The sequence below is a fragment of the Dermacentor andersoni genome, chromosome 6 (genome assembly GCF_023375885.2).
Source record: "Dermacentor andersoni chromosome 6, qqDerAnde1_hic_scaffold, whole genome shotgun sequence".
In the NCBI taxonomy this organism is placed as follows: Eukaryota; Metazoa; Arthropoda; class Arachnida; order Ixodida; family Ixodidae; genus Dermacentor; species Dermacentor andersoni.
This window is the reverse complement of record NC_092819.1, coordinates 147,178,028-147,199,962: the sequence shown is the minus strand read 5'-3', so window position 1 is coordinate 147,199,962 and position 21,935 is coordinate 147,178,028. Positions and strand designations below refer to the sequence as shown.

The following is a 21,935-nucleotide window of genomic DNA, read 5'->3' as shown; positions in this document are numbered from 1 at the left end:
TTATTTTTCTTTTATTAGACCAAAGATAGAGTATGCATGTGTACCATGGAATCCTTACACTAAGTCAAATATCAGGCATCTTGAAAAAATGCAAAAGAAAGGCAGTTAAGTTTATATTTCATAAATTCACCTCTAAAATTATGTAAGAAAATTCTATACCTACTCTTGAATCACGCAGAAAGCAGCCAAGGCTTGCATTCCTTTCGCTTCTTCTCAACAAGCTTGAAATGAAACCATCGGCTTACATAATGCCTGCAACAACACTGCACACAAGACAGTATCATGCTCACTCACTAATACCCTATTATGCTAGAACTGATATATTTAAATTTTCTTTTTTCCCCCGAACTATATCAGACTGGAACAATGGTTTACAAACGCACTGTGACTAAACATTGTATAAATTTGACCTTGCTTGTTCCTGATTTGTTCACTATTGTTTGTATGTATTCTATTGCCCCTCTCCATGGACCGAAGGGTCTGCAGTATGTACTGTATAAATAAAATAAAAATAAGCGAACAATAAACATAAGTCTACATAAGTGAAATATTCTGTACATACACCGATCAATAATACAAGACTATCAATGCAATGTTAACAAATGAGCTCGTACACACACAAAAGAAAAAAAACCCAGTGAGCATGTATATATACCTGAATTTTTCAATGTAGTTTCACTTTATTCTCAAGTTTTTCTGCACTGGTGCTTTCTCATGTTAACACCGGTAATTAATTCCATTGTTTAATGGTTGTAGGGAAGAAAGAAAATGCGTTAGCATTAATGTGCATCTGAGGTATTTGAAAAGTAACATTCTACCCTGTCGTGCAATCAAATACTGTTTACTATTGATGTTTAATGTATTTTTTAGTGAGAAGAAAAAAGAATGTTAACCTGGCTATGTGCCTGCATTCAGTGAGCAAAGGCAAGTTCAGCAAATTGTGCATTTCGGAGACAGAATCTGTGCAAAAATATCGAGCTAGAATAAACCTTGCTGCTTGGCATTAAACTCTTTCCAGTCTCTCAATTAACGTTGACTGATAAGGGTCCCAGGTTATGCTGGCACATTCTAGTGTAGACCAAACGTATGTTAAATAAGCTGTTTGCTTTACTGACTGTGAGGCTAACTGCAATTTTCGTTGCAAGAACCAAAGCTTCCTTTCCACAGTTCTGCATATTTTTTTGTAACGTGGTTTGACCAGATTAATTTCACAGATATATGTATGCCTAAGTATTTCAGCATGTCAACCGTAGAAAGCACCGAAGAATTCACTGTATAATCAAAATCGAAGATATGATTTCTTTTATTCGTTATGCGCAATACAATAGTTTTCTTCTCATTTATTTTCATCTTCCATTTGTTGCACCATTCTTCTATAGTCCTAAGAACGTCACTGCGTAATTGCTGATCTTCCATGCTATTAATTTCTTTGTACAATAGACAGTCATTGGCAAAAAAGTCGCACCATGACTCCTTCGTCAATCGCAGAGGAGATGTCGTTAATATAGACTAAAAATTATGCAGGACCTAACACAGACCCCTGTGGCACACCTGAAGTCATGTTCAATGGCTTTGATTTAATGTGTTCCACCTTACGTATTGGGTGCTGCTCTGGAGGTTATCCATTTTATTATTTTTCTGTTTATTCCCATATCAGTCACTTTCACAATCAATTCTGCATGTAGCACTCTATTGAATGCTTTTGACAGATGGCATCTGTTTCTTGTTTAATGTGCTGGCAAAGTCATGAATTGCTTCAAGAAGCTGCGTCGTTGTGGAAAGGCGCTGACAGAATGCGTGTTGGTTGGAAAAAGAATGAGTTTGCATTTTCTATGTAGCTGTAAATTAACTTGTCTATAATGTGTTCTAGGAGCTTGCAGCAAATGCAAGTCAACAATAAGGGACGATAATTTTCAACACTCTATCTCCAGACTTGTGCACAGGTATAACCTTTGTCATTAGCCAGTCATTAGGGACTTGGCCTTTCGCGGGTGACGTGTCAAATGTAATTTTAAAGTAATGTCCAACCCATTCCGCATACCTGTGCAGAAATGCATCCAGTATCTCATCAGGGCATACTGATTTTTTTGACGTCAATGTTCAGTAGTAGAACTACAATTCCCTCATACGAGACTCCAATGTCTGGCATTTCTTCCCGAGTAAAGCAATGGAGAGAGTGTGGATTCAATATTGGATTGTGACAGAACAGAAAACACCGACTGAAAGAACTCGTAAGAAGATCGAAGCAAGCACTGCAGGATCAGTAACCACAGTGTTATCTACTACAATGCTGTGTTACTCGTCCTTTTGTTACATATGACGCCAAAATTTATTGGGAAATGACCTTGTGAAATTTGTCAGTGTTTTTTTTTTTGTAATATCTATTTTTTGGCTTCAGTAATCAAAGAATGCAGTTGTGTGGACAACTCAGTTATTTCTGCACTGTCTTTTGTTACTTTCCGTCTCTGGCAGTTCATTCTATGTTTTACTAATCTAAGGGTTCCGTTTAGTTTTCTTCCTTTACGATGCCGTCATTCCGTACGTAACTTTCGATTACAACACGGCAGTGTAAGAGATCACCGCTCAAGCACTCCGTACAGATGCTTAACCAGAGGAGCTGTTACCTGCGGCCCCGGTGTTTATCACTGGGTTAATCCCGACGGTTGATTAAACGACGTCTCGGTAGGCTGCCGGATCCTTGGTACGCAGTTCTTGCTTGCGCTCGGCTGTTCTTGTACCCGGGTTGCAGCATCGGCACGGCATAGACGAGCCTGTTCCTGGTTCTGCTCGCAGCGTTGCTGATCGTAAACTACCTTCTCCGCAGGAGTACGTATGACGCGTGGCTTACCCATATCGGAGCCGGAAAGAAACTGTTGCACGTGCGCTCGGCTGCGACAGTCAATCGCGCGCCTCTCTTTCTCTCTTCTTTTGTTTCTCGCATGCGCATGTGGTTGCGCCGGAGGAGCTTTCGGCGTACAGGCGACAGACGGACGGACGGAGGAATCGGCTAGCCTTTATACACCTTCGCTGTAAAATTCTTTCTTCCGTATAAACTAGCGAGCGCTTCGCAGTTCACGCACGAGACCTGCATTCCGTACAATCAGGAACTGTTGCTCATAGTTACCGCTTGTCTAATATTTTCCTCTCAGCGCATGTCAAGCGACCAATTTGAAGATCGAATCCCTACAGCATAAGCTACACAGAACGCTTACAACCAACTTGCAGCTCCCTTTTCGGCATGCCTTCACAGAACACCTATGACGCCTTTCGGCAACCGTAACTGACTGTAATGCATACAAATGTTCATACTTCCCGCTCCTCCACATGAGCGTTAGCTCATGTTTCTATGGCTCATGTACACTGTTTCAAACAACTAAATATTTTTTAAAGTAAACTTAAACAAAACAAAACTCCAGGGCAGCATTAATGTTAGAAAATACTTCTCAATATATTATTATATACTCAGCGAAAGATTTGATGCTCGCAGTCTAACATTTTTGTGATCCTTGTTGTCTCAAATTAGCGGCTCAGGCACGGCGGTCTCTCAACACTGCCTCTTTGCCGTCCGCGTGCGCGCTTGTCGTCGCTGCGTCCATATTGCGGCTTCTCCGCCGGTCATAACTTCCACAAAGCGGAGCTGGACCTTTGAGTCGCACAACAGCAAAGCCATGAGTACACCGACGTTCATCGATGTCGGCGTGGATGAGCAGTGCCTCGACCTGCGCGCCTACTTCAAGAGCCTCGGCGCCGAGATTTCGGACGAGCAGTTCCCCGAGACCTTGGCTCTCAACCTGGCCGAAATTATCAACGTGTGCGACGTGTGCTTCCGCGAGGCCACCGATTCCGATATCGAGGCCGTGCTCAACAGCATCGTGTCCCTTCTCGTGGATGTGGTGCCGTCCGAGGGCGAGCCGCTGGTGAACGCGTTCTGCGCCAAGCTGGCGCAAGCCCCTTCCAACCGTCTCGGTGTGATGGCCGTGCGCGTGCTTCAGAATCTGTTCGAGGCGTTAAGCGTGGACAGCCCACTTCGTTACGATGTCTACTACAACCTGGTCAAAGCGGCCGCCAAAACGGACATGATAATGTCGGTGTTCAGCGACCTCGCCAAGGTAAGGTGACAGCAAATCCCCCCCCAACCACGCTTCTGCTGACAGCTTTGGGTGCCGGTTTCGGCAAGGTTCTGACTGGTGTTGTATAAGTCGCGGGTCGCTTTTTTTAGTCGCGACGATAGATTCTTTACAAGCACTGCTCCAGCAGGGCACATGTAACCGGCAAACGGAGGCCTCTGGAGGGCACCTGAGGTTATAATAAAGGAGGCGACGCAGGCTCCAGGGCACCCAAGTGGTAGCGGGGGATCGAAGCTGGAAGGAAGCAGGGCGGCCCGTGGGTTGGGGCCGCGGAGGCCGAAGCGTGCCAGGGGTTGTTCGCATAAAAAATTGGCTGTCAGTTGATCTTACACACCCCTGGCACGCGCAGGCCTCGGCGAGCCCCAACCAACGGACCAGTCCAGGTTCTAGCTTTGGTGCCCCCGTTTGCCGCTTTACCGCTTGTGATATTCCCGCTTAAATTGTGCCGATCCCGTACTGATAGTTTCGCTCATTCGATGCACCAATCCTTGCGCGGTCACATGATGACACAACTTGCACGCTGATTCACTCAAATCTAAATCATCGGTCGTGTCAACGACTCGCATCTCATTCACAACGCTGCTTCCTACTGTGAGCACACTGCAATGGTCAGGCGGCGCAGCGATCGGTTCAGCCGTCAGCGCCACCGTGTCAGTTGCGCGAAACACCGAGGCGGCCACTGCTACGGAGGCATGCTTTTGCGGCGCTCGTTTGAAACTTGTCGGACGTTCTAAATTGTGGTTTTAAGGCAATCAAAAACATCGAGGCCTATTTTGGACTACCGACGCTTGAGAAAGGACGTCAAATTTACGACAACAACCATGTATATCATGTCAAAGAAGTGAACAGCACGGACATCACAGCGAGGTGCTTAAATCATGATGTTTTAGGTGCCAGAACCACAATATGATTAGGAGGCACGCCATGGTGGGGGACTCCGGAATAATTTGGACCACCTGGGGTTCTTTAACGTAGACCTAAATCAAATTACAAGGGTGTTTTGGTATTTAGACCCCATTGAAATTCGGCCGCCGTGGCTGGGATATAATCCTGCGACCTCGTGCTTAGCAGCCCAACACCATCTATAGCCACTAAGCAACCACCGCAGGTCGCGAAGTGGTTGTCACAACAAAACAAGCATACTTACGTCGAACTCAAAGTGAGTTAACAAATCATGATTTTATGCCACTTAATTGAGCAGATACGGCCGTCGACGTCTTTGGACTGTCATTTGTAGCTTCATTACTTGGAGCGTACCTTGCACCTCACAACTGTAGAGGTTTTGGCGAATTGGCAGGCAAGTGCTTTTTTCTCCGTTGATAAAGTGCCACAATCATATTCTGGTATTGCCGTTAGGGCTCGATGTGAGAGGGCATTACCGCTGAAGCATCATAGAAGGCAATCAGCTGAGACTAAACAATGTGAAGACTGAACAAATATGCGCTAGCGTGTGCGAGAGAAATGCTAATTTTCGAGTACTCGACGTGCGCTGCAGTGTACTCCAATTTTAGTTCTGTTGTTCTAAGCGCGAGAAAATATCGGCGCGAATGAGCTAGGTTCCAGCATTCGCGTCTTGATCTTGACGCAGGAAGAAACACAGCGCGTACAAAGCTCCAGCATGGAGCGCTTACGAAGCTAGATTTGACATGTAACAACCACTGCGCGCTTGTTTTGGAGCAAGACGAGCTAAACAACTATGTAAACTGATTTACAATAGCAGGAATCAGTTCACGCATTTTTGTGCAGTTGACGCTTTATTGCATATTTTTACGGATGCCGCTGCTGGTTCTTATTTTATTTTTCTTGTTTTTGCATTTACGTCTTAGTTCGTTTAACAGAATTCAGAAGACCGACATGAACCGTGATGATCCACTGCAGCCGCTGGGTTGCTTCCCCCGGTTTTGAAGGGAAGCGGTACAATTTGATACCGATCGACATTCCCTTCGAGGTGGTGACAATCCTTAACGCAGCAGCTTCTGAACGTGTTCTTTTCATTCACACTTCTCACGAAGGAGCTGCCAAGAGGCCGCGGTGAATCCATCGGAAAATTGGAAAAGCAGGCTTTCAGGCGGGCCTGAGCGCACCACGGACAATGGTGAAATGACGGTGAGGGCCTACCCGCGGGTGCTCACCGCCGCTGCTAGGTGGCGCGACATGTACAGGCCAAACTTCATTGCAGGGTGCCCATTGCTGTGTCACCTGCGAGAGCCTATGCAGAAGCAGTGAGACCGAGGCTCTGTTCCAGTGCAGTTGCAGTGACCCCTTCATCCCCATAGCTGCTTGAATGTCATGTCATCAAAGACAGTGGAGTTAATGACTTTAAATAAACTTTCATTTTATTTGTCTTCCATATTTCATACCAGCATGAAGAATTGGCAACAGAAATCGAGGACATAAGCGAGCGCCGAATGACACCTGCATTAAGGTTTGAAAAAAATGCCTGTGAGGTACCTTAATCACTGCCTGGAATGCACAATCTCAACACTGATGTGCAGAATGGCTTGAAATAATATACCTGGACCCTTCATTTTTCTAACTACTACGTAGTTCAGCATTAAACGCTGTGTCAAGTTCATAGACCGGTCATATGCCAGTTTTTGACATTTTTTTCTGTTGGAGCCATTGGAATTCCAGTTTGCATTCAAGACAGCTTTTTGCCGTCACTTCATGCTATTATACCTGTGTCACACATACACGTCTGATCGCGATCGGCACCGATCCGGATCGAAATTCTCGACTGGGATTGGCTCTCTCGTGCATTTTGTGCAAAGGAGCCAACCATGACCGAAAAATTCAATCCGGATCAGGCTTGATCGCGATCAAAAGTGTGCTGTGTGACACCCATATAACAGATGCTGTGTTCTGGTGAATGCTGTTTCCGTTTTCAGTAAGGTTTCTGAGTTTTGGCTGCACCTCAATTCTTTAAATACAGTAGCACAGCATTGCATCACTATCAAATGTTAGTGTTCTCTTGAGCAGTTCAACTGCCATTACTTATGTCGTATTTTTTTTTTTTTGCCACCAGTGGATTGAGCACCAATCACGTGACACAGGTTGCAGTTGTACTGTTTCTGTTATGTGCTCCTGTAAAGAGCAAAGTTTCAACAGTCCACATGCGTGGGCATGTTAATTCTATAGTTTGGTTGAGAATCAAACTCAACACTTGCAACTCATATGTTATGCTTGCTTGCTTACTTTAGCTGTTCATCCTGTTCATTCCTGCCACAGCAGTATTGACTTTGTGGTGCCATTTTGCGGTGTAGGATCTATGCTGTGCCAAAATAGGGAGGGGGAGGGGGGACCGTAGTACTCCTATTAGGAATAGGATTGCAAATATTTCTGTAATATTGCATGCCAACATAAATGTACATTTAATTGCCACACTGACAGCCATCTTTCAATGTTACTTGCCATATGGGCAGAAGATGACAACGGATAAATACGAAGGAGGTCAAAGAGAAGGAAGAAATGCTAGAAGCTAGAACATGGCTATCTGTGTGGCAATTGCAAGTGTAATATTTACAGAAACGTGATGTAGCAATATCTTGCCTCATTTGTCTTAAATTTAGCACCAAGATTGCTTTTGCTAGCATGTTTTGTCTAAAGCTATGTTTAATTACAATACTTGCTTCTTTTATTAGATTTATGCCATGGTATGCCTTCAACAAAAATATTGAAATCCTCTATGAGGAAAGAGCCTCTGTAAGGCCTGCCATAAGCCACTGAGAAAGCACACTGTTGTTTTTGTGAAGCTTAACTTGGTAGCACATTTTGTGTGCTAATGTCTTGTTAAACACTCTTGTCAAGGCAGCAATGTACATGTGTCCATTCAATGTTGCCTGCACCTGATTAAAGGAGTTGCGATAGAGAATAACATGCTACAGATTCTTTTGGCTCCTGCAAGCACGAGAAGTCGTTTTCTTGCATACCATTTGATACCAGCATGGCAGGCATCTGTGTATTGCTGCTCCCATAGAGTTTCATACAATTACTAGAGGGAACTGTGGTACTAGTGTCTATGGGAGCTGCGAGCAGGGTGGTTCAGCTGGCATGGGAATGATGGTTAATCCATGTATTCACCTGGACGTGTTGTTCTGGCTTTAAACAGCTTTGTGAGTTTCCGAACTGATCATTTTCAAAAAAGTACTGCATTAAAAATAAAGCATTATTAATTTTACCTGGCGGCAGGCTTTGAATGCAGGACCTCTATCACAGCCCAATATTGAAACCACTACGCCGCGGATGCATGGACAAACAAAACTGCTGAAATTAACAGCGATTGTGCGCATTCGCAGTCTTGTTGTGTTCTGCATTAAAAAGAAAAGTATTGATTGCCTCGAAATTTAGGCCAATGAATGCAAATAAAGTGCAATAAACTAAGCCACAAGAACGAACGTCAGACGAATCTATGTACTGACCATTATTCCCGTGGTGGCGGAATTATCAAAGCACTAGCATTCCCTCTAGTAATTATTCTATGAAGCTCTACGGCTGCTCCTATGTGAGTGCACAGACAATCTACGTTGATCCGTACAGGCATAACAGCGCTCTTAAAAGTTGTACTGGATAATTCTCTCAATGAGGTGGTTGGTTTAATGTTAAGGACACTAGTGCGAGTTGCTAACCCTTTTGAACTGCCGTGCCCAAGTATACTTGTCTGGGTGCCGACACACGCCCATGCCCATACTCAATTAAATCAAGTTTTTACACACTGCCCGCACGCACCCTACCTCCGCTGAGATAATTTATAACTGTGAAACATGTATATGCCTGCTGCACCAGCTACACAGAAGATGGTTAACCTTTTTAAAATTCTGTGGGATGTTTTGTTTTTACACGATCAACTGCATGACAAACCTTATCTCTTGGAGTTGCTCTCATCTCATCGCTTCTGACATTGTGGACCTGCACCAGAAGCTGGCATGTTTCTTCGATGATGTAAATCAATAATTTCTTAACTCCAATTTAGAGGACTTTGACTTCGATTACTTTTTGCCTGTGGAACACTCATCCTAATCATCAGTTAACATGTCTTAATTTTGGTTTTGAATATTCAGAGCAAAAAAACCGAATAAGATGTTCAACAACATATCACCAATAAATGCATTTCAATTTAAGGCCTGCTAAAGTGTTATTTGCGCAAAAAAGTGAATTTGTTGCATTTTGGAATTTACCTCCCGTACACAGTGAGCAGAAGCAACTGAGATGCCCGACACCGAAGGGCACCTCAGTTGCTTCTGCTCACTGTGTCCACTTCTCGATGACAGGCAGAGTGGACTTTTCCTGTTGAGGAGAACCTGTAAAAGGAATAGGATGGGTTGTTATTTTGGCTAGTTATCATTTTGTCAAGAACAACAGAACACCGAGGAAGAAGTGCTCTTGTATGGGTCCTCATAATGTCTGATGAGAAGCTTTGGGCATTGTCAGGATTAATTGGTGTTGTGTGTGTGTACTGCTAGTTCAAAAATGGAATACACCAGATGGCACCATTCCTCCTGAAAATATTCTTCACATACGAAAGGTAGTAGTGCCTTGCTTTTTGAGGCCCAAGCCTGAGGACAGACACACAGCGGGGCAAACACCTTCAACAGGTTGACACCAGTGTCTGCTGCGGAGTACAGTCCGGTGATGACTGCATATTGTAATGGAATGCAAGGATATCCCTCCAGCCAGAGTCGGAGTGAAAGTCCACCTTCCCGAAGCACTGGGGTTCAAAGCTTATGGGAGCTTAACTGGGTCAGTGGGGGAGATAGACAAGAGATGGTTGGAGTCTTGGTGTGAAAACAAAAAAAAAGGCAGGGAAGACATTGGCCCTCACAGGCATAGGTAAAGATATGCGGATTGCTAGATTGCGATAGGATATAGCAAAACCTAATTTATCAGAGATGCGGCACGCAGGCCAGCCATGTTCTCAGTGCATGCGTTTAAGCAATCCATAATAAAATGAAATACTACTCACAATGACATTGATAAGCACCACCATCTAGATTCGAAAACTGCTATTAGTAGCAAATTGGCTGACACGCTTATCGGTTAATAGTTAGTTTTCCTGGGAAGAGCATTCAGAGAGATGTAGCGGCGAATAGCAATGGGGCAGAGGTGATCATGAACGACGGTCATGTAGGGAAGGTGAACGGCTGAAGTGTCAGGTTGATGTAGGAGCGTTTCGGAGTGGTGAGCTAGGACGAGTAGAAAACCGTGGGGGATGGTTGTCATTGTGGTGATGGTAAAAAAAACGAGTGAGGGGATAAGGGTGGGCAATATCGACAACAAAGAGAAATATGACCCACGCTGTGGCAATAAAAGCAGATGGGCTTGTCATCCTGGATTCTCCATTTGGCAGGATCACACTTGTGGCAAAACGTTGCTGTATTTCTAGGCAGAGCAACAGAACAAACCTGAGAGTGAGTAAAGAACCGGTGGGCTGTAACGTTAGCCTGCTCTTCTCTAATGACAGATTGATTTGAAGAGATTGTTGGTCAAAAATGATCGGAAGAGTGTGTGAAAAAGGAAGGTGGCAAGGCCACCTCGATTGCATGATGCAGACAAGGTTACTGGTGTTAGGCAGCTTATTGGGTGGCTGAAGGTCCGCACAGGATGACATAGCAGCAGTATTTAAGAGCCGTGTGGCAATGCGGCGACTCTTAAGTTCTTTAAAATGCTTGCACTCTTTGATAATGTCAACGGCTGAGCAGTCCTTAAAAACAAGCAAGTTGAAAGCATCATCAGCGATGGCTTTCAGGATATGGCTTACCTTGTTCATGTCGATCATGTTGGTATCGACTCGGCAGCAAAGGGCAATAACGTCACATATATTCGACACATATGACTCCGTGGAAGTTTGAGCATGACAGGAGAGGTCTTTTGAAGTGGCGCGCTGGCAACCAATTGGTTTGCCAAATGGGTCATAAAGCATCTGCTTGCATACATCCCAGCTTGTCAGCTCTGCCTCTTGAGTGTCAAACCAGATGCATGCTGTCCTGAGCTAGAAAGCGACATTGGTGAGCGTCACTGTTGGGGTCCCACCGATTGTTCGCTGCACTGCACTCGCATTCCCAAGACAGTCATTGATGTTAACGGTATCGGTGCTGCAAAGAGAGCCAGGGTCGCAGGGTTGGATCACGATCACCAGCTGGGGTGCCGGTGTTGTGGTTGAAACAGTAGAACTGGGCAGGACACGTCTGCTGTGGAGTTCCGTTTTGCACACTACCCCACACCGCCACCAAAATGCCACAGATAGAGATAGAAATACAGTTACAAGATCTTCACCAAGCTACAATACAGCCGAGGTGGTGGAAAATACAATCTCCATAATTGTTGTTCTTTTCCACCAAGTGACAAAGTCTTTGTCACAGTGCTTGCAGCCTTATGACAATATTGCAAGATATTTTACCTTATGAAAACTACACTCGTCTGCTGTATTGATGCGGATTCCAATGGTGATTACACTTGTAACCAGTACGGAGAGGGTTAACTACCTTAGGCTAGGACAATGTGTTGCCACTCTCCATTGGGGATGGCATTAGCAATCATCTTCATTGATTGTGTTGTGCAGCTCAAGTCGTGGATGACGGCTCTGCGAGTGCCAGTGCCGCGGATTCAGCGGCTTCTCCGGGCACTGCATGAGGCCCTGCTGGAGTGCCGCCAGGGTGGCGAGCTGGCCTCGCGCGTTATGGTCGAACTGCTGTCCACCTACACGGAGGACAATGCGTCACAAGCACGTGACGATGCGCACCGCTGCATCGTCTCATGCCTGGCTGATCCGACCATGTTCCTGCTGGACCATCTGCTGCCCCTGAAGCCTGTGCGCTTCCTCGAAGGCGAGCTTGTGCACGACCTGCTCACCATCTTTGTAGCCGACAAGCTGTCTGCCTACCTCGCCTTCTATCAGGTACGAAATGCATCGGCATTTGAGGCATTCAGTATTTCCAGTGATGCATTGCTGCATATTGGGCTCGCACCCATCCTCTTTAAATGCTTTCACGATGAACCCTGCTAGATAGTACTGCAGACCAAAGTTGTTACTTGTGTGCTTTGGAACATCTGAAATAAAACACAATGATCATTGCTTAGTATTATTTGCTGGAATCTTAAGTTGCAACATTGACTTACAATATCTTAAAAGCCATGATGAAATAATTGAACAGACATTTACCTTATTTGCACAATCAACCAACCTTTCTTTTTTTCCAAAGAAGGTGACATCAATTTGAGGAGAGGGTTCATTACGGGAGAAAGAAAGTTGACATACTTTTTTGTAAACAGTAGAAATTTCATATCACTGTGTAGATAACTATCGCGATCACAATCCTACCTTTACATGTATAGTAAAAACACATCTGCCATGTGAATCAAAAGTTCATTCAGAAAATGCTGCTGGCCACTTACCTATTGTTCTCACAAGTGTGGGTGGTCGTCGGCCTGCAGAGCATCATCTTCAGCACTGTCCAGGCAGTTTGAGGTTTCTTAAGGCTGGGTGTTTCCTAAAGCTTACTTTGCTTCAATCCTCAAAATGCGCAGCGATCCTTTTTCATAGCTTTAAGCTTGACCTCTTGTTTTCTCCAGTAGCGTGCATGCACTGCGTCGATGCTGAAATGCCGTCCAGCAGTGCAGTTTCCATGCTCTAAGGCATGCTATATGGCCTTCAGCTTGAAGCCGTCTATGTACCTGGCGCAGTGGACCATTGCATGATGTGCAGCACCCCAGAAATAAAGAAAAGTCGTGGCATAAACTCTTTTGTTGTTCACTTGGTACAAAATAGTGGACATGAACTTCAAGCATACCTAACTGGCTGCAGGGGACGTAGAAGCAACCACGCACTGATCAGCATCATAAAGGAATGCTAGGACACAACATGCATTTCTCGCTCATTACAACATGCAAAATCAGGCGGACCCTCCAGTGCCCTACAGCCAACTGCATTAGCGGTGCTGTAGCAGGCGATGGTACGGGGTGGCTCTTCCGTGCCACTTGCAGCAACTGCAAGAATAGACACTCGGAATGCCGTATCTGTGAAACACTCTCATCGAACAGGCCGTAAATTTGCTAGCGTTTGAGCACAGCTGTGGCTGAAGTTAGGACTTTGCGCTCTATTTTTGGAGGCTACTGCCCAATGTATATAACCTGCCTTGGGTGGCCCAAAAATAGTCAATCTGTGGCCACATTTCACACATGATTATCTCAAGAACCACATGCTGCTTACAACACATTGAGTTTTCGGCAGCCCATCAGAAACCTTTAATTAATTGCCAAAAAAACTCCAGTTAGAATTTTAAAATTTTTCTCCGGCTTTTATTGTTTAGATGCACGTAATATAAAATGTTAGCATCATTTTAGACATTTGAACCAGAAAGTGTTAAGAAAACAGGTCTACAGAGTTTGTCTCTTTCTTCTGCCAACTGCACCCGAGAGTGATCTTGAGTGGATATTCGTCTTTTTTTTTTTCTTTCTTGCACCACCAGGCAAACAAGGACTTTGTGTCCTCCCTGGGGCTGTCGCACGAGCAAAACTTGCACAAGATGCGGCTGCTGACGCTCATGCAACTGGCTGAGTCCCGGCGCGAACTGCCCTTTGAGCTTCTGCAGCAGGAGCTCCAGCTCCAGGATGTGGAAGGGTTCGTGGTGGAGGCACTGCGGACGCGCATGCTCACCGCCAAGATTGACCAGACAGGCCGCAAGGTCATTGTGGGCACCACGGTGCACCGCACCTTCGGCCGCCACCAGTGGGTCCAGCTCAAGGAGAGCCTCGTCCAGTGGCACGAGCGGCTGCGGCACGTTGAGGCCAGCATGGACCGAGTCGTACGCGCCCACTTTGAGCCGCTGGCAGCCCCGCCCACGGCTTGAAGAAAAAGAATTTGTGCTTACTTCACTGCTTCTAGAAGATAAAAACATTCTTTCAGTATTGTATGCCTCATCTGTGTGCAACTGATGCTGCTGCGTGGCATGATTTGTTGAGCTGCAAACCGCTCGACAACACATTTTTAAAAATTTTAATGAAAATAAACATAAAAGGCAGTTGCTACCAGCAGCAGTGACTTCTCATGTCGTGCATTACAGCAGCCATCGCCTTTGACTAGCACAAGCGAAGGAATAAGCAATGGGCTAAGTTTAACTTGCTGATACAGTTCAACTGTGGTGTTCGAAAGAGATGGCAAAAAACTTCACTGAAATTACTGTTTGTTCAAGATGGTTGTCGCAGAACATAACAGCAGTAGGATACAAGAGTCTGTGGCCTTGAAATTGCAGGGTTCTGTGAAAGCATGCACTTTATGCCACCGCATTGTAGCTCCCACTGCTGGCATATGTGAGCCTGGCTCACCGTCATTCTAACCTCTCCTTTTCGTCGTTGTACTCTTCACTGTCACAGTTCCCTGAAGGAACTCTATTATTCAGATGCTGACTTAGCGGGTGTTTCTTGCATGAGCACGGCTAACGGAAGTGACTAAAATAAACATCAAGAAACAGTCCTTGTCCTATTCTTGAACCTTCGAGCTACCTGGAAAGTGATGCTCTATGCACTCGTTGGCCATACTTGGCCCTTGAACCACAAAAGATAACATTCATCATGCTCTGTGTTCCCTGAGAAGTGGCAGTGGAAAAGTTTGCAATGCCAGCTTACCTTGTGCTGAATTCAAAGAAGTGTCTGAAGCATTGTGCTGCTGAGCTTGAAGTCGTGGGTTCGATCCCGGCTGTATTCGAATGGGGCCACAATGCAAGAACACTTATGTACTACCAGCATTGGGTGCTGTTGAAGAACCTCAGGTGGTGAAAATTAATCCGGATCCCCCAACTACAGTGTGCCTCATAATCATACCTTTAATTTAAATCTGTGAGAAGGGTTGAAAGTTTTATTTAGTGAACAGGGATTCTGAACACATTTAAAATCAGTCGAAGCACACCCAGCTTTCAGTGGCATGGTGTGGCCTGAAAAGTTGGCACACGCATTCATAAGCAACATAAAAAATTCTTTTAACAAAATATGTTGGTGCTTTTTTATACATAAACAAGAGCAGGACCCGTCTTTAAAGGCATTATGTATGTTACGTCTAACTATTCATGAACGAATATCAAATGTCCCTGCATCTAAGGATATAACAGGAAGCCAAAAAATTTCTGTAGTACTATACTGTTCTAATAGGAATGATATAGACCATCGATAATAAAAATTTAAGCCAGACTCGTCTAATGATGGCCATCCAAATATGCGAGTAGCCGAAACCCACCATATGTATTAGATGTCCCGGACTCCTCTAGTGTTTCCCTCTGGTGCAGCGCCACTGTGAAGTCTGCGCAGGCTCAATGGTGCATGCACTCACAGTCGCTCAAGTTGGCGTCAAAGAGGTTGATTGAAGAGCATTATATAACCAGTGGCACATTGCCAAGTGAATGGCCCACATTTTTCGACTACACTAGCTTTGGCATCCACCCATATTTTTGGACCACACTATCTCCAGGATTGGCCCATATTTTTGGCGGTATTGGCGGCGAGTTCCACCATTGGAAAAGCTGGCGCCACCGTCGGCGTGACATGGCATGAGGGATCACGTAAACACAGCGGCCGCATCGGCTGCTTCGGAAGCGCCGAAGCGAGCTGAAAACGAAAGTTCAAAGTCCCACCTGCACCACGGATCTGATTAAGTGGTGAGGCTTTACCGCCTTGGGTGTCAACTTGACAACATCTGAAACTACTATAATAGGTAGTGGCTGCCTTTGGAGGCTTGCAGCATGGCAGGCTACTGCTCGGTGCCGCAGTGACGGACGTACGCAATGGAGCCTGGTGTCAGCCTTATTCACATGTAGCCGCAGGGCAAGGAGCTGCGTGAAGCTTGGCTGGCGAAACTTAAAACCGGCAGACAGCCATCGGCGACAACTCGGGTATGCAGCAAGCACACACGCGAGGAAGATTTCTGCTGCGGCACCGGGACTGCGCGATGTTCGGTGAGTAGCAGAAAACGCGCACTGACACGCTCGCCCTCGCCCGCTGCCCGGCTAATGTCAGGACGGTTTGGTCTATGAACTTGTTGATAGTATACTGGCAAATTCACTGGAACGGAAAGGGAGCCGTAAGACGCACATTAAAGAAAGGCATAGCATATGGTCATGTCTGTGTTAAGAATTAATGCACTGGATTACAAAAAAGAAGCAGAGGGAAATCGCACGCTGAGAAGACCGATAAACATACAGTGCGGCGCAACTTGAGAAATAATATTGATATGTCTAAGAATTTAGATGACAAAAAAAGATGAATCGTCGCGACGGCACGTCACAGTCGCCATATACATAGTATGCACGTGACGTCACATCCACTGCTGTCGTTTGCTTTCGCTACCTTCCGCCATCTTGGGGTACCTTATCAACAGGCGCGCGCATAGGCCTATAGGTTCCCCAAGATGGCGCTGCCATAAACCGGAAGTCGTGGCGTATCGTTGAATGACGTACATGCATACTATGTATAGGCCTCGAAGTCTCTGTAACGAAATTATTTTTGAACAGTTCTGATAGCATCCACGCAACAATGGTTACTAGTGTACTGTCAAATGCTCGTATGCTGCGGCCTAAAGCTCACGGCACAGTGCGAAAACGCGCTCACAGCGAAATGGTCGCTGCGAACCCCTGCAATCGCTGCATTGAGGCTTCATTCTCTTATGCCCCATTTGGTTACACAGACAGCCGACTACAGGAACATATTTCACATAGTTTACTTTCAGCGCTTGCTTACCTTTCACGCAAGAAGCCGGTTCGGGAGGCTCCATCGCGGCGACCGCACGTAGTGGCGTTCGCTGTACGTATTCGGTAAAGAGAGAGCGTCTGTAAACGATTCTGTGCTTTAAGTTTGCCCAAGATTGTTATATCGAAAGTCAAAAACTTCCCTCATTTTGAGAGTACTTACATAAATGTCCAGGAGGGCTGCCGCATGGTGTTTTTATTGAGCGCCGTAAGCGAAACCGATTAGGAGCGTGCCACGTGATCCCTCATACTACACAAGGGAGGTGCTTCCAACAGATGGCGACTCCGTATCTCCTCGCCCTCAAATAACTAAATAGCCGGAACGAAAACTGGTTTCACTCTGCCAAGAATGCTATTCGCACTAATTAGGTACACCTGGTAAAGCACTATTTTCTTGTTCATTGGCTTATTATTACCAGAGCAAATGAAGGTCAAAAATTTATCTTGAATTTCATGCCGAAATCTCCATTCAAGTACACCTTGGCATCACAGATTTAAAAAAATTTCTATTTTGCCATTTTGGCAGAGTTAAAGTTCTCAATGACTGCTAGATTGAGTGTTTGGTTGCATTAGCATAGTCCATCTTCACTGATATGCAATTAAGTAGATCTAAGTAGACGCCATCAAAGTGCATGTGACGGCGAGGTTGGTGTCGAAATTTGTGGGTGGTGTTGCTCAGAAGGCAGTTGTGAGCTTAATGCACAGGGCAGCTATAGCGTCTGGAAACCAGCACTTTATTTTTGCATACTGCAGCCCTTTAGCAGAGCTTGAGCTAACGCTGGCTATAATCTACCATAATATTGAACGTATGGCCATTCTCATCACATTGTAATGGTCCGCAATGTATGCTCATCACATTTAATACCGCAATGTATGCATTGGTGCTGGAGTTAACAACCTTTGGTGCCCAGCAAACAAAACCTCTTCCAAAGACAATACAAATGATATAATTGAAACCTGTAGCATTCCTCATACTGCGGAGGCCAGCTGAATGCCATATGAGGTGTTTTATGAGCTGGCGACGATTTCTGTAAAGCTAAACTGTTCTGCGAACATCCATGATGGGCTTTGGGATGCACTCTTCCCACCAGAAAAAAAGATTTAATGACTGTTGTTGGTGAAATATGGCACATACTTACGCATGAGGGATTGGCCAAGATTTTCCATGAATACAACATTGAGTGGCTTCATATGCTAACTTGAGAGTAAATAATACCAATATGTAACAAAAATGAACAATAAGTAATTGTAAAGCGAACGGAGGTCGATTTATGATGGAGCCACAAGAGGGACATAAAAGGATTTCTGTTAACAGTATGAAAACAGGTGTTAAATTAGAATGTCATCCCTCAGTAGCAACTATGTAAACTTTTCAGACATGTCCCTGGCTGCTTACACCAAAAGATAAACAAAAGGCTAAGGCCAACGTGCAAAAGGGTAGCTGTCAGAATAAGTTTTTTTTGGTACGATACTTACAGGAAAATGGAGGAATTGATCCAATTCCATATCCTCACATTAAACACTTGACAATACAAATCTACACCTTCTCATTTGAAGGCTTAAAGGGTAACTCCGGTGATTTTTCGATGTCCACTGACCTTAATAAAATTTTGAATATACATTCTCGCACTATGATTATCTGTGCCAGGCAATATGACTGCAAGTCGTTTAATTTTCCTGAAAATGAATTTTAAAGATAGGCTGCGTGCTCCTGACTCATGCCCATGAATGTGTGACATCTTACTTGCCATTCTGTGTTTGTGGCGTCAAGAGACCACACCGCCACTTCGCCCAGAAACACTGAATCGGGCTCCTTTTTCTACGTGACAATGGCCGACAATCACTGTTTTGACAGACGTGATAACTGGTGCTTCTCTTCATCTTGCCGCAGCACAATGCGTTGAACTTGTGCATGTCAGCTGCCTTGCATAGTGGCGGTGGGTCAAAAGCAAGCGGCGATTCTTCAGCACTCATATTGTCGCTGAAATCGCCACTGCCTAGTTTGAAAGAGCTGGAAAAGCTCCCCGTGTCATCAGAAGACATTATCAGGTTTGCTTTTTCGGCATTAGCACCACGCATACTACCTGTTCAGCACGAGTTCTGCTTAGTTTACACTACGGTAGTGTAGGATCTGACGCCATCGGCTTATCATGACGTCACATGAAGCAGCTACCTGTTTCGGTTCCAGTATGTTGTTTATTGGTTATTTGAAATTATTGAGGAGTTCCTAAGCAAACTGAACCACCCTACCGGTGACAGGACTGTCAATGCCATTTGAAAATGAAATATCTTAATATGGCTCAAAAAAAAAAAAAAAAAAAAACACGCCGGAATTGCCCTTCAAGTGCAGAATTCGACACTGTAGAAAACAAAATGATACCTCATACTGTCAGGGACATGCACAGACATCCCAAGAAAACAGCAAAATATATTTTAAATCCACAACAGTGAGGAGGGGCTCGCTGTCAACAGAATTTGGCAATAGTCAGAAGGGTAAGGTTACGTATATATATATATAAAACAAAACTACAAACCTATTAAGCACTCCTTTTGCCAAACTGTCTGAAACTTCATTGCGCATAAGTTAACAGTGACCAGAAATAGCAAGAAAAAAAAAAAGAACTCTTCAAGATTGAACGAAAAAGAACATGTAGTGACCATTGAGAAGTGAATCGCTGGGCTAGTTGGCTTGGCGTGGTAATAGGGGTAAAAACAGTGCATAATACCATGTCGACCAAAGAAATGAGAACACACACTACAAAGCGCCGTCCGTGGTGTCTCTTCTCGTTTATTTTGTCTTGATTTTATGCGCTGTTTTTACCCCCATTACCGTTCAGAAGTGAATTCTTTGCACTTTCCAGTGACATAAGACGAGACATTTTGGGAGAACGATTATATGCAACACAAAGATGGACATGTAGTCCAGAAGGAGGACAGAAAAACATTCGACAATGTTTCAGAGGAAAACCATCTGCCAATCAATCTCGTATTTCTGAGAGGGCGCAAATTGACACCACCAAGTAGGAAGGAAAACTTTGCAAATACTCCTCCAGAAGTCCAAATGTATGTCCGACCGGTTAGTGGCTTAGCATTACTAAGGGAATTCTGTATAGACTAATGTAGAGATAACATATACAGCGCGAGCAGCGTTTATGTTGTTTTGTTTTCTTGACGAAAAATAATAATAATAAACAAAGGCGACAATTTCCTACTCGTCTAAACACGTTAAAATGGTTAACCAAACCTTATTTGGATTGCCTGGCTCTTGTACAGCCACTGCAGTCATGCCCAAACACACGGCGAGTATGGACGAGCGCCACTTGCATAAGTTTTCGGGGATGACTTCGCTTCAAGCAACAAAATAATCACTTTACGGAGTATCTGCCAACTAGAAAACCAAAACACAAAAAGCAGCGACCACCTGATTTGTGTTTCACTAACTTGTGTTTCACACACACACACAAAAGAAAAATTTTGCATGCATGGTTCAACCTGTGCGACAAGCAGGCCGTCTGTGAATGGAGCAACTCAAAGAATAATTAGGCAGGAAAGTTTGCACTACCATAGGCGAACGAACTTGCTTTCATCGATTTCGCTAAGGATGTAAATAAGCCGTACCTGCCAGCAGGTGCTTCATTACGTTTGTCATTTGACAACCACAGCGCTGCGCAGGAGCGCTAGTTGCGGACGCCACCTACCGAAAAAAAAATTTGCCCTGGCTGGGGGTACAGTCCATGGAGAAAAGAAAGTACTTGCTTTCCTCCTTGGTACAACCGGTACGGCAAGCGGTCCTCCTCCATTTTGCTGCAATGTCAAATGCACTGTCAAAGCACAAATTTCTGCGCGCACCGGTCTGCGTGCGTGAACTTTACAGCGATGGTTCGCCACAAGTACTTACTTCGTGTCAAAGGATATTTACACCATCTTGTCTGGATCAAGCTCAATTATTTTCGCTAGGGTTGAGGATTGGGCGAGTTGGTATTGCATTCTAGAACTGGTACAGCGCTCGGCTTGTTTCTTCGTTTGTATGTTGCGCTGTACCAGTTCTACAATTATTTTCACCGCTGAAACGTCGTGAAAGCACAGCTACCTGCATTGATCGCTACGTCAACGGTGCGGTGTAGGCCACAGAAAAAAAAATTTAAAAAGCTAGTGCGAAGGAAATGCGCGCGTCTGTGTCATTCTTTTTTTTTCTGCCTGCAGTACATTTTTACATATCTCGAAGGCGAAATATGTTTTGCCACAGAAATTTTCTACCTAAATAATCATTAGCATGAGGCCAGTTCCTTTTTTTATTATTTTTCAAGTAAAGAAATGATTGCAATTGTGGCTAAAATGAAAGAGAACATGGACACTTATGGCAATTTCATGCTTCAGAATAAAATTTTGAGTCAGCAGGAGGTTACGTCCACTCTCGGGAGTCTGCAGCAACTGTGGGTAGTTAGGGATCTTTTGCGCGTCCTGCAGAATTTACGTTCCGCACTTTGAGACCCGGAACACTGTTATTTCATTCTCGCTCTATATACTGCACTTGTTTTGAGATCCATACGATGAGCAGATCATTCACCCTACTTTTGTCTGTTAATCTGCATGTGATAAATATGCACAAGTTTGTTGTTCTTCAGTGCACAGCAGTGTGAAAAGTGTTAGGTTATGTTAGATTGCTAGGTTTAACATCCAGAAGCTGAAAAGTGGACTGTGAGGGACACCGTAGTGGAAGCCTCTATATTTTAGCCATCCGGTGTTTTTGACTGCGCATTCCAAGTGCAGTACATGAGCATGCTTTTTTTTTGTTGTCATTAGGTCTCTCATAATGCAGCCTTCGTGGCCGGCAATGGAAGCCACAGCCTCGTGCCAAGCAGCGCAACGCTGTATAACCACCGAGCGGGTTGAGGAAGCAGAGGAAATGTGAAATGAAAGCAATGAGTTCAAATATGAGTTTATTGGTACAACTATCTTTCTGTTAACCTTTCTTTTTATTAATTTTATGGCATGTTTTTTAACTGTCAGAACAGTACATCTCTTGCTGTTTGCACAAAAAAGCTAAGCCCCTGCGATTGACAGGTCCTTCCTACACGCGAGG

General features: G+C 44.7%; 1 protein-coding gene across 1 annotated transcript; it reads left to right on the top strand.

The window, feature by feature from the left end:
- Positions 1 to 3,545: 3,545 nt before the first annotated feature.
- eIF3m (eukaryotic translation initiation factor 3 subunit m) lies at positions 3,546 to 14,027 on the top strand. The gene is made up of 3 exons (XM_050172249.3): positions 3,546 to 4,109; positions 11,683 to 12,018; positions 13,589 to 14,027. Exons 1-3 carry the CDS (start codon positions 3,669 to 3,671, stop codon positions 13,967 to 13,969), a joined length of 1,158 nt encoding a protein of 385 aa, XP_050028206.1. The 5' UTR covers positions 3,546 to 3,668; the 3' UTR covers positions 13,970 to 14,027.
- Positions 14,028 to 21,935: the final 7,908 nt, after the last annotated feature.

Bases quoted from the DNA above. Each gene is read 5' to 3' on its own strand.
- eIF3m (XM_050172249.3), top strand. From the start codon at position 3,669: ATGAGTACACCGACGTTCATCGATGTCGGCGTGGATGAGCAGTGCCTC. The intron at 4,110-11,682 runs GTAAGGTGACAG...TGTGTTGTGCAG, and splicing joins TGTTCAGCGACCTCGCCAAG to CTCAAGTCGTGGATGACGGC. The intron at 12,019-13,588 runs GTACGAAATGCA...TTGCACCACCAG, and splicing joins CCTACCTCGCCTTCTATCAG to GCAAACAAGGACTTTGTGTC.